Source organism: Triturus cristatus, chromosome 10, assembly GCF_964204655.1.
Source record: "Triturus cristatus chromosome 10, aTriCri1.1, whole genome shotgun sequence".
Taxonomy (NCBI): Eukaryota; Metazoa; Chordata; class Amphibia; order Caudata; family Salamandridae; genus Triturus; species Triturus cristatus.
Window position 1 is genome coordinate 1,128,673,413 of NC_140593.1, and position 17,574 is coordinate 1,128,690,986.

The 17,574-nt window shown below is 43.6% G+C and overlaps 1 protein-coding gene across 1 annotated transcript in view; it reads left to right on the forward strand.

Moving 5' to 3' along the window:
* Positions 1–17,351, forward strand: part of SYNGR3 (synaptogyrin 3) — a 267,227-nt gene extending 249,876 nt beyond the window's left edge. The window contains exon 4 of the mRNA XM_085629386.1: positions 7,974–17,351. Within this exon, the coding sequence (XP_085485512.1) occupies positions 7,974–8,183 (210 nt within the window). The 3' untranslated portion in view covers positions 8,184–17,351. The remainder of the gene's footprint in view (positions 1–7,973) is intronic.
* Positions 17,352–17,574: the final 223 nt, after the last annotated feature.

Genomic DNA, 17,574 nt, shown 5'->3' on the forward strand with positions numbered 1-17,574 from the left:
AAGAATCAAACAAGGTCATTCACTGCCATCTCACTGGCCTCTCATCTTTTCCCCCTTGGTAAGACTTCCTTCGACTAGGTGATTTCTGAACTAATTATCTCCAGTCTAATTGACAAGCGTTGACGCTTCATCCTCCTGTAAGCTCAGTTTGCCCCCAAGGAAGACAAGGTTTCTTTTTGGCCATGACCGCTGCACAGATTATTAGGTAGCATTTATTCTTTTTTTCTCCCAAAGTAGACAACATTTTTTATCAAGTCAACATTGTCCTATTGCATAGTCAAAATCTGTCCCAAATATGTTTTCGAGTGTCATCTTATTAAGGAAAGATTTATTCTGTGTTCTCCTCAGGTGAAAAAGTGTTGTCTAACATCAATGTGAGAAAACTGTGGCCAACTACAGTGTCTGTGAGATTCCACAGTAGAAAATACCTGGCTTTAAAACAGTAAATAGTAATCCACACTTAAATGTCAAGTGGCTCTAATATATGCTTTTCACAATAAATAAGTTGGGCCTACTGTTTTTGCCGTAACGTTTTCTAAAAAACAGATCAGACACATCAGACATATGACATCTGGCATAACGCTTCCCAGACAGCCTATAACAGGCCTATAACCCTAATCATTGAGTTGTCCGCCTATTTAACTGTATTGAGCATAAACTTTCCCACAAGACAACCATCGGCATATCATAAAATTGCAAGAATGTACTACATTACAGTTGGCCAAACAATATACAACCACCCCTAAAAGGGCCTAACACGAATTACCACAATGCAAATCTTCAACGCTCTGGCAGTTTTGTAGGGGTTGAATGCCATAAATTTAGTTTTATTGATGTTGAGCTCAAGGCCCCAAGCACTGCAAAAACTTAACAATGGGCCTCGCCTTTGGGATCTTATAAGTGTTTTGCCAGAGCTATTGGCTTTGACAATGTGTTTAAGCTCTGTTGTACAGCAGTGTAAAACAGGCCCGCCGAGGACCAGATATCCCAGTTCAGTGACAGTCTGCAGGGCTCCCTCAGAGGTAAAACAGACGCCCCTTCAGCAATTGTGGCCGGGCTGCTCTCTGTATCTTTGTCCCTCCTGGATGAGTGGGATAATTAAATAGAGACCGAGGCAGGGTGTTGCTGTGTCGTATAGCATGAGTTTGGGCGGGGGAATAGTAGGTCACATCTGGCAAACGCTTTGGTGGTGGAGGGCGGGCTTCTTGTAGATATAGGTTATTTCAAGTCTGAGATGGTTAAAGTAATTTAAAAGTGGGCGGCAGCTCCAAGAGCAAAGTGAGAAGTGTGCAGCCAGTGGGTCTAACGAGGGGGGCAGAATTGGTGCACTGGTTCCGCACAGCATGCATTCCTTTAGTGAAAGAGACGTTAACGCGAAGGGGGAAGGGTCACCCCCGGCTGCGACATGATCCTCTTCAACTGAAATTGGTACGGAAAAGCAATCTACGATGGTATTCTTTGGAATTATTGACGTGGAGAAACTAGTTACCACATGACAGGTTGGAGAGTTGGTAGTGATGGTTCAGATGGAGTAGACGTACAGCAGCGACTCTGAGTTGGAGTGTTGGCAGCGTGTGAAAATGAAAGCACGCTGCAAATGCAAACCCAAAAAAGTCGTGCAGCAGTGAAAGTGATGAGTGGATAACCCAGACAACCATAGAACTCCTCAAAATTATTTTTGTGTTCTTTGCGTACATACTACATTCAAAGTAGAATTTCTCCAGGATGAATGAATAGCACTGGCGACCCGTGATCAATATAGAGGCAAGGCTGCCTACAGGGACCTTCACCAGTGTTCGTGTTATTAGGGCCCAACACTTGTACATTTCCATTCAAAGAACTGGCTAACAGTGCTGACAGAGCTTGGGGTCCTTCACACAGGAAGCCGATGAGCCTGGCCCAGACGAGAGTCTGTTTTATGACTGTGTTTCATGGACAGTAAAGTGGGTGTGGTCAAAAATACCCTGCAAAGAAGTACCGAGGCTGCCACGTGACACCTATGATAATCCAATGTTGGTGACCCTAGAATAAAGAGTTGTCACAACCCTCCCTGAATTATTTATTTAATGCAGTTTTATATAGCGCGGACTTTACCCAAAGGTGTCCGAGCGCTTTACATTAGAACCAAGACAGTTACATGAGTAAATTTACATACTTACAAGATACAAATTAGTTTCTGATGTACTTTATTCACTTGCATCACCAATAGATTGAAACCGGCCATGAATATGAAATTAACCAGTTTATTTACTGTACAAGCTGAGTGCATCGGTGGCTCACGAGAGCCATGGGAAGGCTCTTCACGCATTCAACAGGCAGCAGTTTCGAACATGTAGCACAACTGCACACTTCACAGGAAGCAGACACCTTGATGTTTGATCGCGCTAACCCATATGCACATTTTATAGCTGTAATTTTTATGCACAACTACAAATTGTGTAATCAAATAGGCCATTTGAGATAATGAATGGCTTCTCAGAACCGTTGTGCCATGCTGTGATGAGGAAGCCATGTGAGCAGCAGAAAGCTTACAAGGGGCTGCTTAATTCCAAGCCATAAATCTGAAAATAAAGTTAGAGGGGGGTAATGTCTCGCTTTATTAATCGGGCAGCGCACAGCATTCTGTGGAAAGCGGGATCATACTTGCAAACCAGCAACAAGAACAGACGCGGACGAGGAGAGCAACAGGAGAGGGGTGTGCTGACGTGAAAACCATTAGCCAGCAATTTAAGGCTATTACCACCGCCGCCGCGTGGATTTATAGCCTCGCGCATCAAACTGTATTTCCAAACCATGTGACAGTGATGCAGAGCAAAGAGGGTTCCATCTGAGCACGCAGTGCAGCCCTCGCCCTGGAGTACCCTGGAGGCTTGGGACAAACGGGTGCATGCGTTAAACGAGAAGGGCTCTCGTGGGAAGAGAAGACTTCGAAGGGATGGAGTCTGTGGGAGCCCTGAAAAGTGCAGCACCACCTTCCCACTGAGTGACCACCCACAGTCTGCGGAAGTCTTTGTTACCAAATGACAGGTTGGAGAGTTGGTAGTGATGGTACAGGTGGAGTAGACGTGCGGCGGCGACCCTGAGTTGGAGTGTTGGCAGCGTGTGAAAATGAAAGCGCGCTGCAAATGCAGAGAGCAAGGGGCTGGAGGAGCATGCTGTAAGGCTTAATGAGCCATGAAAGAAAGCAGAAGGCAGCTGCGCGCGTGCAAGTGCGCTTAACCGCAAGCTTGAGGCCAGCAAAAGCCTCTGGAAGCACTTTGAAAACCCACTTACTAAATATCTCGCAGCCCATGCGCTTGCTCAGGCGAGACCTGAAAACTGTTCTACTATTGCCTGCAGGCCACGCAGGGTTTTGAAGATTAAAAGTGTGTCATCTGCAAAAAGCAGAGTCACAATTTTGTGAGGGCCTAGTTTAGGTGCGTAATTTCCAGGATAGTCAAGTGTGTGAACTAAAGCATTGATATAAAGCGTAAACAGTGTTGGGTCCAGCACACAGCTTTGTATCTACCATTCCCATAACGTCTAAGTTCTGAATAACCTCTTGCTTCTTGTATTTGTCCTTCTCTAGACTATCTTGCATCTCATAAGATACTTTGGGGGATATGTACAATGAAGTGGCGGGGCGTGTTGTTAGCCGCATTGGCTTAACGACACGCTCCACCACTCCTGAAACGCAAGGCTACACCATATTTACTAGAATGTGGTGCAGCCTTGCGTTTCCCCCTGCGATGGTGCTAAGTTTAGCAACTTAGAGACAACACAGGCAGGCACCCTTGCACCAGAGTGCAAGGGTGTCTGCGTGCAGGGGAGGATTGTTTGTGTAGGAAGGTGTCCCTTCCTGCACATAAACAATCCTGAAATGCAATTCTGTCACATTCATGAGTGCTGCTTCATACAGCACACATGAAAGTGACACAATTGTTTTTTAAAAGGTTTATGTATGGGAAGGGACACCTTCCTGTACATAAACATACCTAGGCATTTTGCTTTTTCTATGTGTGCTGCACAAGGCAGCACACATGGAAAAAGCAAAAACGTGGAGAAATAAAGCATTACTCCTCGTTTCGCCAACTTAAGTCCAGGGTTTTCCTGGTCTTAATTTTGGAGCTGCCTCCTATGTACGCCACCTTTGTACATAGGGTGCAGCGTCAAAATCAATGGGTGTTGCGGCAGAACGACACCCACTGCACGCCCCTTTCACGCTAAGTATAGCTTGAAAGGGGGCCTTATGTGCAAGGCAGTGTTAAGCCACGTTAAGTGGCATAACGCTGCCTTGTACATAAGGCACATACCCGAACGCCACCACAACGTCGGTAAAAGTGACGTTGTGGTGGCGATAGGGGCTTGTACATATGCCCCATTGTCGTTAACCTAGACGAACGCTTCTTACCATCCCTCTTAAAAGTTTTCACTTCTATGTTTTAAATTCACCTATTTTGTGCTAATTCACACATTTTGTACACATTTCTGCGGACTTCCAGGAGCCATGACAATCTGAAATGATTTAAACGTACTTCTCATTATGAAAATAGATTCAGTTGAATAATTACTGAGTAGGCAGATGCAATGTGTTCAAACTATAAACCACTACAAGCCAAATCAAACATTTGCCTGCAGGTGTTGAAAGCCAGATTTGTTATTTACGTTCGAAGTACATAAGATTTTCAATATCTTGCAAGTTTTGAAAGCCAGATTTTTGGTCTACTTTTGAGGCACATCAGATCGTCAATATCTTGTTTTTGTTAAAGGCCAAATTTTTAAATTACATTTGGAGCACATAGGATAGTCAGTGGCTTGCAAGGGTTAGATCATTCCACAGATGTACAGCCAGATATAAGAAAAGAAGGCCATTTACAGTTTTCCTGATGTTGAATGTTGCCCATGGCATGGGGTCTTGTAGACACAGTGTGTCTTGGCTAAAAAGTGGGCTGAGGCCAATAATGGAACAAAAGACCGCGCAAAGTATGTTAGACCTTGTACAAATATAACATTTTCTAAATTCGGTTCATATAACATACCAGGTTTTCTAACATATCCTTGCTTACTGCGTTCGAGGTCTCTGCAGTCTCACAATATGGTAGACAACTTAGGTGTCTATTATGATGCCCGCCATCGGCCCGGGAAATGGGACCGTCTGCCAAGGGTGCGGCGGTCCCGCATGGGCATTTAGGATGCGCCCACCACACTGGCGGGCGTATCCCGCATTTTTTGCATTGCGGCGAGCCGTGCTGTCAGCAGCACCCGCCGCAATACAAAAAAGGCAAGTGCGCATTTGCGTGCATTACGTGGCAGGCACCGCGCGGTGCCTGCCACGTCGTCCATGCAAATGCAGAGGTACCATATGTACCCCCCCCCCCCCCTGCCCCCCAACATCCTGGGGGCCCGCCACGGGCCCCCAACTGAGGAAACTGCATGCCTTTCCGTGGCAGCGTTAAAGGCAGCTTCCCGCTGCCTTCATAATATGGATGTCGATGTCTAGCAGACACCGCCACCTTATCAGGCCCCTTTTACGCCCGGTCACCTGTGTGACCAGCGTAAAACCAGCAGACGGTCTTTCCGTCCCCCGAGGCCCCCCCCGCCATACTAATATGGCGGGGAGGAAATGGCATGCGGGCGGGGGTGAATGTCTGACTGATCGCCACCGCCATGCGGGCGGTGGCGATCCACCCGACATTCTAATAGACCCCTTAGTGTTTTGGATTTTTAGGTAATAGAAACCTATAGAGCCAGTTGGAAGAAATGCTTAGGTGCCTAACGAGTCATCAGGGCTAGGCCTATGCCCCTGGTCTGAAAGCCATAATCGCTGGATGTGACCCATAGAATTCCCCCCAGTGAGATTCTCAGTTGTGTCTGAGCTTTCGACGTTGAATCTATCCAAGACCATCTGCCTATCGCTGGAAGGCAGAAAAGTAGTTACCTTAGCTGGAGTCAGAGGGAGACCTAAGTATCAGAATGGTTCATGTATCTTCTTCATATTTCATGACAGAACATCCACATGACAAGATGAGTGTGCCGAACGGGCGGCGGATACTCATAAAAAAGTAGGGATAATGCCAAACCTTGTGGCACTCCCCAAGCAGTTCCTACAGATCTATAATTCATATTTGTAAAGCGTGAACATATCACCCTTGAGGGATTCGAGACGCTGAGGTCTGTCGGGGAGATTGCCATTGCCCAAGAGTCACATGATGGTGAGCTAAGCTGCTGCCAGTGAGCAAACTGTGACCCCTGTGCGCCAGAGTCAGCAGCTCTGGCCGCTGCGCCACACCTCTTTCCTCGGATACTGATATGGATACAAACAAAAGGAGAAGACACTTTGGGGCATATGTACAAGCCCCTATCGCCACGGGAACAGCCCTTTTTGTGACGTTCCTGTGGCGATAGGGGCCTTGCCTTATGTACAAGGCAGTGCTAAGCCACTAAACATGGCTTAACGCTGCCTTGTACATAAGGCACTCTTTCACACTATGTTTAGCGTGAAATAGTCATGCAGTGGGTGTTGTGGTGGTCATTCCACCGCAACACCCATTGTATTTGACGCTGCCCCCTGTGTACAAGGTTGGCGTACATAGGAGGCAGCACCAAAATTAAGACCAGGAAAACCCTGGTCTTAAGTTGGCGAAACGAGGAGAAATGCATTATTTCTCCTCGTTTTTGCTTTTTCCATGTGTGCTGCCTTGTGCAGCACACGTGGAAAAAGCAAAATGCCATGGTTTGTTTATGTACAGGAAGGTGTCTCTTCCTGTACATAAACAAACCTTTTAAAAAAAATTAATTTTGTAACTTTCATGTGTGTGGCATGAAGCAGCACACATGAAAGTTACAAAATGGCATCTTCGGATTGTTTAAGTGCAGGAAGAGACACCTTCCTACACATAACCAATCCTCCCCTTCACACAGAAACCCTTGCACCCTGGTGCAAGGGTGCCTGCGTTGGCGCCAAGTTGTTAAACCTAGTGCCATTGCAGGGGGAAATGCAAGGCTGCATCACAGTCTTGTAAATATGGTGCAGCCTTGCGTTTCCAAAGTGGCGGAACGTGTCGTTAATCCCAGGAGGGTAACATGCTCCGCCACTTCTATTGTACATATCCCACTTTGTATTCTGTGCAAGAGAAACAATCATAGTCACTGGAAGGTGATATCTCTTATTCTCCATTCTTCAAGTTGGGTTCACAGAATGACGTGACTGACGGCGGCGAATGCGTCTGTACGTCTTGTAGGACTAGGGAACTGATGCTGCTTGTCTGTTAGACTGCAACAGTCCTCCAGTCCTTGGTCAGGGCAGATCCCCGCCCTGAAGCGGCTCAAGAACAGCCATGGCATCATTCAAAGATTGCATTGAATGTATTACCACCTTTTACCACACTTAGCTTAGTGAGTTCCAGTTCACACAGAGTAATTTACGTGGAAATGCAGATTTCAAACACTGGCTAATTGTTTTCAGTATGTATTTTTATTTAGTGTAATTAACACATACATTTTTTTTGTGATGCATTCATGTGAAAAGTGCCTGTTGTTTTAGCTGCTTTTGTTTTAGAATCATTTTATGTACAAGCAGGAAGGTTTCTGTGGTTACTTTTACTAACGAGGTTTCTGTGGTTACTTGTTGCACTTTTACTAACGTGTCAGAAAATGGTGCAAATGTTACCCACTTTGCAAATGTGTAACTTTGGAATCCAAGTTCACCGTGCAGAATAACTTCTTCTTGAATGGCTACCCAAATCCAGGAATCTTGGTTAAATGCCATGCTTTATACAGCCAAACTCTAAAATGTGTGGACTCTGCTGCAACTTAAAGGATGGAGATATGTAAATGAAGTGCTGTGATGTGTATTCTTCTCAATGGCTTGGTCTTCTGATTGAGTTGTGTCTTTCGATAGGCATTGCAGTGATTCTACTTCATGGGATGTTGAATCGCAATTGCTAGGATGCTCCATATTGCCTTCCTCATTAGATTTTCTCCTTTTCCTTCAGGTTGGCCTCGCGATCAAGGCAATGCAGAGATACCGCCTGGGCACCGATATGAGTCTCTTTGCTACAGATACTTTTGACGCCAGTGGCACCTCAGGTTACCCCGGATACCCAACTGGCAGCGGCGTGGAGACCACCGAAACATACCAGAGCCCACCCTTTACTGAAACACTGGACACAAGCCCAAAAGGCTACCAGTTGCCCGCCTACTAAAGGACAGAGTTCACGAAAGGTCGTGGATGCAAGAGATGAAGTGTATTTATGATGCAGTGCTGTTTACTGGATGGTTACAAGTGTATTAAGTGCTATTCCCTTCATGTGGCAAATGGGTTCTGAGTTCCTTGCAGTTAGTTAGTTAAACAGTGAACTCTGTTCAGTGGTATTGGTTTCCTGTATGTCAACCTGTGGAGGATTATTTTTTAAACTCGGTGTTCCCTCTAGGCATTAAGGAAATGGATAATCGCCTGCAAATGAAATAAGAAGGCATTTGATCTTGAAGGATCACTCAACTTTCTTCGAACGGTTCTGCGAGATCTGCGATTTTCTCTGTACAGCACCATTGGGAAATAAGGATATTTCCTCGGAGACCTACCGCCTACATTCCTTAATCTCAAATTGTGGTCTTCCCTTCGACACTCCCGTGTCCTGAGACTTCCCAAAAGATCAATCTGTCTCTTCACACCAGACACATCATACAATCTTGGAAGACAAAATAGTGTCACATTCTAGTATTGGAAGCTTGTTTTGATGCAGCACTTGGAGTCATTGCTTGCTGAGGTCTGGCACTTTATATTGAAATATTAGGGGATAATATCACCCATCTCAGTTGTACTGAATGCATCAATTGAGTTAAGTTTGAAGTGTTTCCCCCGTGAGTTCAACGCAGACTCCGCAGTTGATGCGCTAATCCTAAAATGGCTCCAGATGGAATATGCATCAGTTAGAGAGTCAATGTCATCAAGTACATTCCTGGCATTAAATTGCCAGAGAAATTGAAATTTGTGGCACTTTTCTCTTGAATTCTGAGTGGGTCCCAAGCACAAACAGTGCAACTTTCAATGTGGATATAAACAACTTTTAATTTAAAAGATTCTCTGGTGTGAAATATGCTGTATATTGAAAACATTCTTAACTAAAGATACCACTTTGAAAGTCTCAGTCTCTGGATTAGCCATGGTCTGACTCCCAATGAGGATTATTTATTTGAACTAAAACTTTGGGAAATCACCAATTTTAAATGTTAATAGACTTGGAAAGGTGTCCATTGTTTGGTATCTGGGCATTTAATACAAGGGTGGACCAGCATACTTTAGTTCAATAATAAATATTGATAGTGGCCAAAGTTGTGCCAATGCTAAATGTTCTCCCTGAGTGATGATGGAAGGAGTATAGGTTTCCATTGCTGAAAGAGCCCTTCAAGTTTGCTGTATGCAATTTACATCAGGGGAGAGATGTGTTATAGAGATTCTGCTCCCGACTCTGGTTCCGACGTGGGTTTTAATGCCTGTTCGACTTCTTAATAAATATTTTGTGATTCTGGGAAAATCACCATATGCTCATGTGGCCTAGTTCTGCCCTGTATCAATGGTAGGACCACGGAGAAACAGGTTGGAAAATAGTGTTAGGTGCTATTAGGATGATGGTTTCTTTGCACAGCCACCTCATCTAGAATAGAAGTCATACATCAAAAATGTGTTTTTCCAACTTAGTACAGTTTCCGTATACAGTACAGGTGTTGTCTCAGAATGACCATCTTAATACGATCGGTCACTAAGATCCGATGACACAAACAATTCCCCGTCCAACATCCAAGGCGTACTAAATGATTTCATGTAAAACCAATTATCCACTTTTAAAAGACACAGCTGTGTGCTGTAATAAGGGTCTTGTGAGACAGGTGCCAGGGGTTAGGACTTGAGAGCCAAAGCGCCCTTCTTCAGGTCTTTAATTCCGCAGGCACTGCTTGAAGAATGCTGGGATTTCACAACTGGAGCGCAACAATTTTGGCCAATGTCTGCACATCTCAGCAGACGCACGTGGTACCCACATGACTTTTCTAAACTTAGCCACTCACTGAGTGGCCTAGTTAGTGAGTAACAAATTTCTCCAGATAATTGAAATATCCAAAATTCTGTTATATGAGGGAGGCAAAGGTGTGTTCTGAGTGGACACTGCTGCACTAATGTCTTTGTTTAAAAGGGCAGGCCAATTGCAAGACATGCAGTCTATTATTGTATATTAAAAAAACTACACAGCTCCCTATGGACATCTATAAATACCGATGGTATGGGGAGTACGTACTGAGTGCTGCAAAGGAAGTAGAAAAGTTCTCCAAAGATTTCCTTTGCGGGTTCTTCATGGCGTTGTTTGCCCACCCCGCACAACCAATGGCTGAAACGCATCACATAAGCTCACCTTTCCAACAGCAGCAGAATCAAAACCGGTACAGGAGAGACATCTGCGGATCAAAAATTACATTTAAGATATACATCCTCAAATGCGTAACAGGCAATGATTGATCTATGGCTGCAAGAACCAGGCACGTTTTGAGGTGGTGAATTTAAACCCAAAGCAATACTGCACTTTGAGGGAACACTGGCACTTTCGGTAGCACAGAGACCTAAGTTAAAGTGTAATCAATTTAACAGTTTTGCTTAAATTGATTGTATCTATGGGATAATGTTTGTTGAGTACTTTGTATCCTTTTCTCTCTAATTTATTTACTGTATCTATCTATATATATATAACGGTTTAAAAAGCCTTTTCTGTAATAGATGATGCTAGAGGACCAGGTGATGTGTGAATGCTAGAATCAGTTCAGATCTGTGCTGTAAGATGTCTCTAATAGTACAACAGCAATGTAACCACAGGATTCCGACGATGTATTACTTCACTGGATCACCGCAGAGATTTGTAAACTTTCTATATTACGTCTTCACCAGACCGGCCACTGCACAAAGTGTTGGTCACATGCACGTGTCTTTTGAATGTCATCTTGATTGGTACACTACTATTCCGTCCTTGTCCACGTACTTGCTTGTGAGTGAGTAGATTTTACTTACGTGGCTCCTCTCAGTAGAAGTTGCCACAGGAAAGATCGTAGGACACGTGCAAATGAGTTGCAGCTCTGCTTTCGATTGTACTTGAAAATGCTCTACGCAACGCGTGGCAGCCATCTTTGTTTTCCTTTGCTCGTTCTCTTCTCCCTTGCTGGCTCTCAGATGACAAAAAATTGGATGGATTATGGGATGGATTATGGGAAGCTATCGCACCAACACCCTCCCAGTCTTCAGACTGCATCTGTCCAGTGTACACTTCTCTTGCCCACTTCCCCCACCCTCCACCCATTCAAGGGCTCGTTGTAGTAGTAGGGAGTTATAGCATTCACTTGGGGCTGGTGCAAGAAGGTTTGCTGCCTTTGGTTAAAAAATACTCGCAGCACAAAAGCAACATTTGTTGCTTGTAGCGCAATGTGGTATCAGCTTGCCGATAGACGGCATAGGCTTAGACTGCATCGGCTTTCCGTAGATAATGCCTTGTTACAGCAATGACTGTATTTCTCTAACATCCAAGCAGAACTCCTGTGCTCCTCAGAACTTCACCCATACTCTGCAGTGCATCTTTTTTTTAACTCCTTAAACGCTGCTCAGCATCCATATATCTGCATTGCCATGTTGGTGGTTATGTACACTAATGCATTGTATTATGACCGTGTTGTATCACATCTCAACAGTGCCTTGTTTGCCATTAGTAACAGAGTGAAAGAACAGTGTGGCACATTTTACTCCATTGGTAGATTGCAGGATCCATCTCTGCAGGTTTTTGCTAACCACCCACAAAAACCTGCATTCTTCCTCCTTAATAATACTTGATAAAACGTGATATTCCACCAAAATGTTCTAACGGTTTGAGGAACGTTGCCTGACTTGCCAAAACAAGACGTGTAAAAGCTGCAGATCCGTAAAAGACATAATCTACAACAACTTAGCAATGCATGCCCCACTTGAAGGCTCATTGTCACTGAAGAGAACATCTTCATCAGACACTTGCAGCAACGTCAATCATGAGTCGTTTCGATGATCCTACGGAGGGAGCAACAAGCTTGATACATTTCCTACCAGTGGATAAATGTTGGCTAGCCGTGATGAACAACATCCAGCATACAGAGCCACATGTCTAAAACATATGTCCAAGAGGGACAGATTCCCACCAGATTTTCTGGATAAGCACAGACTATGCAGATGTGTTTCATATAGATCCTTTATATCTAAATTTGTCTGTTGTGGATATCTAGATAATGTGGCTTGGCGCTAGCACCCCTGGACCTACCTTGGTCACCCGATTAAAGGGTTCATTGCAAACTCTTCACTTGAGAGGTCTTAAATGGGTTTAGCTGCCACCTTGTTTGAATTGGATGGTGAGTTGGTCTATGCACAATTTTTTCCATGAGCCAATGAAAAAAGATGCATCAGCTAGTTTGCCCAACAATATGTTTGTCATTAGTTTTATCCATGCACATTAATTGGCCAATGCGCTGTGTGATGTTTTTGTGGAATGTTATAATAGATTTTTGTAGTTCATGTGGTGCACTGATATCATTCATAGCACCACTTGCCAATAGAGACCAAGCCAATTAATTATAATTTATTGTAACACATTTTAAAACATGCATGCACCTTAGATGTGGTGTGTGTGATGCCTTGTAGATTTTGTAAAAAAATAATATTTGTATCACCCATTTGGCAAATGATGTAAAAAAAATATTAATGCCAGGGATGCCTAGGAACCTATCTATCACCTCAAAAATACGCGTTTGATATTAATGCGATTTAAGGCATTGGAAACATTCTATTTCACCCATAATTGTATTTTTTTGCAGCCAGCCAGAATTCCAGTGGGTTCTTTTTAGTTCTGAGAATTTCAACATAAGGGTTTTTTGTTGAACCTGTTATGGTGTTACAGATTTGCGTGCGATTAGTCAGCTTGGATCGAGAACACGAAATGTGCCCATCCCCAGAGGTTAGAAACATGGCTATCCTGGTTGGGTCAAATCTTACATTTGAGATACAAAGACAAAGCCTGTTTTTCCAATTAGGATAACTGAGGTGGGTCCTTCACATTTTGACAGTCAGCCTCCAGTCATTCACCGCTCCTCCTCCTGTCAGCCCCATTACAGGAATGCTCCTTACCTGGTTCGGCCAAGCTGGACTTTCTCAAGCTTGTCCAAAACACAACGTCCAGTATGCACCTGAAGCTCAACATGAATCACATTCCTTCAGGCTTATGCTAACTCTTTGCGTGGTGGTCCACAAGTGTATTATGTGTTATGCATAGTGCACACATAACGGCTTTACCAAAATTCCTGTTGATTTAAATTACTCAGGCCTTCCGTTTCAGAGTCTGAGCTCCTGCTCTACAAGATTGTTGGTTGTTCCTGCTTCTGTCAACCAAGACCAGTATGAAGACCTCTCTGAGTGCCGGTGGCATCCCTCTGGAATTCTTTGCCACGCGTCAATGTTTGTAATGTGATTCTCAAGAAATTTGGTCGCCTCTGCAAACTTGGCATTTCAACCAGTAGATCAAGCCTGGATCGTATTGTCCATCCTCTGTTTTTACAGAGCCACAAGACTCCACACCCAGGGCAAGAGCGCTTGGAAACCGGCAATTCACGTCATATAACCAAAATAGACAGTTCCAGAGAACAGCCATATTGTTTCTTTATGCAGATCATTGGCCTAGGGCAGGGTTCTCCAAAGTCGGTCCTGGAGGGCCGGTTCTATGCCAGATTTTTAAGATAACTACATTTCTCTAAATGGGAATATGCAAACAAATCTGGCATGGATCCGGCCCTCCGGGACCGACTTTGGAGAACTCTCGTCTAGGGTGTAGGTGGGAGAGGTTTGCATCTCAAAAGCATATTTTGTAGCTGTTATCAAAGAAGCCCCAAGCTCTGTAGACTGTTGGGTGCACTGCCTTGTGCATCACCTGGCTGGTGCCTTTTGTAGCAGCCCAAGCCCACTTGATCTCGTGGACTCACCTTTGCGACTGCCTTGTTAGAAATGATGCAGCCCCCACTTTGTTCTGCTGCTCATTCCATTAAAAGTCAATCTGCATCTTTTGGACGAGCTTTACATGCCCTATCGCCATTTGACTTCAAATCAATGTAGGCCACGCGTAGCAGGGTGGCCAAGGTTCCAATGCCACAAAGACTCTGGAGCCTTGTAACATACCTACGTGGCCTCGCTAAGTGCTCATTGCATCCCCTCTTAGGCCTTGAAGCTTATGAAGGATTTTCCTTGGCACAGGTAGTGGTTGTGCTGTTTTTCGCCTTCCTACCACTTTAAAAACTCTAAACTTTGGATGCAAAGAGGAAACCTGCATAGCTCCAATTTTCAGACAATCTGTCTAGTGGCTGTTCTAGTCATGAACAGTAAGGACATATTAAGGGCGTAAATAAAACGGGAGAGCAAATCCTGAGTGAAAATGGTGCATCCGCTATGTACTGTTCAGCTATGCGCTACTTAATGGGTGCACAATGTACCCCAGATTCCAATTTACACACAAAGGGGAACCAGGTGCAAATTGTACTTTTCCACGTGGGCAAGGTGAGAAACAGGCATTTCGCACTACTTGCCCTCGTACTTCACACAGTAGGACCTGGTGAAAATCTCAGGGGTCACTATACCCCTAATGTGTGATCCCATGACAGGCAAAACTCATTTTTTGGTCACAAACTCCTGTTTGAACATGAAACAAAATAAGGGGCTCACCTTTAATCAGTTTCGACGTCTATTATTCCGTGCCCAGATGACCATTTCTACTTCTTTGGACCCCAAGTCAATCACTTCTGGAAGCCGAGGGCCCCCACTCACCAATTTCTGTGACTGGAACCTCAAACAGTACACAAAAATAAGAAACAAGTATACATCAAACAAGTACACACATTTTGAAAAATTTTATGTAGCTCACAAACAAAAATCGAAATTTTAATCTTAATGGGAAAGTTGGAGCTTTTCAAAATTTACATTGATTTCTAAAAGATGGTGATAAGCTAGGCTATAGCAAATTACTGTATTTTTGTTGCTCTAATTAATGCATGCTCTTTTTATCAGTAATTACCGGTGCTTTGATTGAGACCAGCAATTGTCCCTAGTAAACGCTGTTTGCTGTACTTGGGCTGCTCACACAAATCAAGATGATACCTACTCACTTTTAGGCTCCAGTCTCAAATGCAATCATATTCACAGAGCGTTTTAATATTTTCAAGTTAGCTTTTTATGTATATTTATATAAACTTCATTAATCTGCTAATATTAAATTTTATAAACAATTGCAAACCCCCTGAGTAGCTGTCACAGACCCCCAACCAGGGGTCCTGGCAAAGAGTATGCAGCTTAAAATGCCTAATTTTGCCTAATTTACATACCTTACACATAGGAATACCAGGAGATATTCCTCTTGCCCATTATGTGCCCATGGGTTAATTGGTCATTGGGATTTCACTCAAAGCCAGACCACAGTTAGTTAATTGGCTTTAAGTCTTATCCCACAGCTGTTGCCTCTGGCACTTCACCATTACATCCCCTTTGAATGAAATATTTGATGGAGGGGAGGCTCGCCCTGTGCAACGCATAGTATTTTTGCTAGTGCGCCCCGTCAGCTTCGGGCACAAAGTTGCTTCTGTCCCAGAAAGTTGATCACTGGTGCATCTTGCCACTCTTTGAGTTGCACACCATAGATTAGCACCCTAATTAAAAAAGTATTGAAGAATGTAAAAATATATATATTTAAACAAAAAAAAAAATAACCTCGGCTTGGCATAACTTAGATTCTGGCTGTTAGCTTAGATTTACTATTCTGACACCAGTCATTCGTGGGTGCTAGAGGCAAGTTGGGGGAATGGTAAGTTGTACTAGTCAAAGTTCAAATTTCATACTACTTTTCCAAACTAAATGTTTATTTAAATGAACATTTCAAACTAAATATTTTCAAACTAACTATTTGCCCAAGACCTGCCTAAACCTTATTTGCCACCTGTTTGCAAACTAAAGCCTTGAACGAGTCAGGTGATCAAGCACCACAAAACTAGTCGACTAAGTCACGCGAATACATTAAACTCACGCCCATTTTTAGGACCCGTTTTGACATATTTGCTATGGTTGTGCCCCCTTTTTCTGCACTGCATGCCTCTCTCACCTCGTAATGATTACGTTCTACGGCGATTTGTTGGAAGTACACACTTTGTTGTATTTGAGCTCCTTTTAGCAGCTATGCTGTGCAGTGCCATGGAGCACACCAGAGTTTTAAGCTTCAATGCACAGTGCAGGCCAGCACTGCTGCAAATGTGGCAGACACATGGACAGCAGTACAGAAGCTTAGAAAAATTGATCAGGTTTACATACCACCATCAAATCTAGCCACCTTGAACTGTCCTTTGAGCATCAGTTCTTCCATTTAGTCCTGGGCGGAGTTCTGCTCTGCGGAACTCCGCGAAGTGCCGAAAAAATTCCACCGCGCTCTGCAGAGTTCAGCGAGTGGCGAAGTGTGGTAAGTTGCGCTGCTTGCATTGATTTTTATCCCCCTAGAGTTTGTCCCGCTCTGTAAAGCCAGATCAATAGGAACTACGCATCGCGTCAGAGGACGATGCTTATTTCTGCCGCTCGTGTAAGTATTCTACACGAGCGACAGCTTTCTCAATGCGAGCAGCAAGTTTTTCAACATGAGCGGTCGCGACCGCCTGCGTTGAGAAATCTCACCTGGAGGTCTATCGCACGATTTTTCTCACTGCGCTCGCCAGCGTGAAGTGAGAGAAAATACTCTGCTCCGCGAACTCCACCGGCAGAGCGGAATTTTTCGCCCACCCCTACTTCCAGTGTCCTCTAACTGGTATGTTTGCAGCCCAACTTTGTGATCTTAGTCAGTTTTTTAGACCACAGCACGTTCTTGCTGATTCTTTCCCCTTGCCCCCATGTAGTATCGCTATATATGAGCAAAAATACTGCCAATCTGTTCTATAACATGAAGAAAAGCCTCAACAAATCAAAAGATTTATAATAGCAAAACTATACCAAATCTAGTTTGCAGGGCTTTACAGATACCTCTTGGAAACTAGAATAAACCGGTTAAAAAATATAGATAAAAAAACAATAAAAAAAATGGTTGCAGTTGTTCGTGAACGTATGTGCATTGTAGTGTACAGGATGAACTGTCTGAAACAAAGTGAAATGTTTACATTCTTTTTTGTATATGTATATAAATATATATGCTATCACCAGAAAGAACAACCTGTGATTGTGTATTTTCAGTAATGTCTGTGTCCAACTGCAACTTTGTTTTCAATAAAGATTAAAAAAAGGGAATAAAAGTGCATTGGAAAAAAAATGTAAGAAATTGCCTTTTCCTTTGAAGTATGTTATGGTTTTTACACAGCAAGAGTGAGCTACTTTGTTTTGAATTAGAAAACAGGAGATTGAACCACGCCATCCTTCTTTTATCTCTATGGTCTAAGATATTAAATCATAACATTTCCATGGTAATAGAGTGTGTTACAAAAAAAAAATCGAACTCCTAGTCGACAATTCTCTTTCAATCACTTGTATGGAAA